Source organism: Myotis davidii, unplaced genomic scaffold (assembly GCF_000327345.1).
Source record: "Myotis davidii unplaced genomic scaffold, ASM32734v1 scaffold1412, whole genome shotgun sequence".
In the NCBI taxonomy this organism is placed as follows: Eukaryota; Metazoa; Chordata; class Mammalia; order Chiroptera; family Vespertilionidae; genus Myotis; species Myotis davidii.
In genome coordinates this window covers 84,661-85,614 of record NW_006283640.1, presented here as the reverse complement: position 1 = coordinate 85,614, position 954 = coordinate 84,661, and the positions used below count along the sequence as shown (strand labels likewise).

General features: G+C 63.2%; 1 protein-coding gene across 1 annotated transcript in view; it reads right to left on the bottom strand.

The window, feature by feature from the left end:
• The window catches only part of LOC102753909 (zinc finger protein 883), a 4,528-nt gene extending 3,879 nt beyond the window's left edge, over window positions 1-649 (bottom strand). The window contains exon 1 of the mRNA XM_006753878.2: window positions 250-649. Coding sequence (XP_006753941.1) covers window positions 250-370 — 121 coding nt within the window. The 5' untranslated portion in view covers window positions 371-649. The remainder of the gene's footprint in view (window positions 1-249) is intronic.
• Between the last annotated feature and the right edge of the window lie 305 nt (window positions 650-954).

Below are 954 nucleotides of genomic sequence, written 5' to 3'. Positions count from 1 at the left end.
GCGCACTAGCTGTCTGCAAGGCCCCCGACTCCCAGACTCTCCCCGCACTTGTTGAGGCAACAGGTGTTAGGGCTGCTCGGGGTGCCCCTGGGGCAGGGCCCGCCACAGCTCAGCACCGGCTCATGTGACCAGAGACTGGGGGTGATCGGCACAACCCGTGGGCTGGTTGTGGGGCTGACACAGCCATTGCTGGAGCAAAGGGAAGGCAGGGCATCACCTCGGACGCTAGGAAGAGCATGAGGGTCTTACCCACGGAGGCCACGAGTGTACAGATCTCCAGCATCACCTCGCAGTACAGGAGCCTCTCCGCCGCATCCAGGAGCCCCCACTCCTCCTGGGAGAAGGCGATGGTCACGTCCTCAAAGCTCATATCCTGTCACAACAAGCAGTTCACGCCGCGATCAGCTTCTCTCCTAGGGTGTAAGTTCACCCGACCTGGCCTGGCGTCTCCGTTCATCTGCTCCCTCCCACCTCTGAGGAGGCAGCAGGCCTTGGTCCCATCGAAGTCACCCTCCCCTTAGAACCCTGCTGACACCGTCTTCCCACAGCAGCAGGGAGATGGGCAGAGAGAGGACGCCCGTGCTGAGGCCACCCTGCCCCTTGTTAACACAGCGGGTGCCACCGACACGGGGCAGGGGACAAGCTGGCTGGAGAAGGACTGAGCGATCAGACACTCGTCTCGTCAGGCGATGCCCTGTGATCCTGCACACAGTCCCTCCAGGGATCAGAACACACGGCCTCACCTTCATGCTGAGGCCCATTCGCAGGCGCCAAGGCAACCCCGGCTCCGCACACAACTCTCTGAGCCTCACGCGCGCACACGGCTGCACGCCCAGGGCACAGCTGCAAAGGCAGCACAGCCAGTGGACGGACAGCATGCTCCCCGTCAGCCTCGCTCCCATGATACTAACTCACCGCCTGCCTCACCCCTCCCTGTTCACCTCTCCCTGCTCC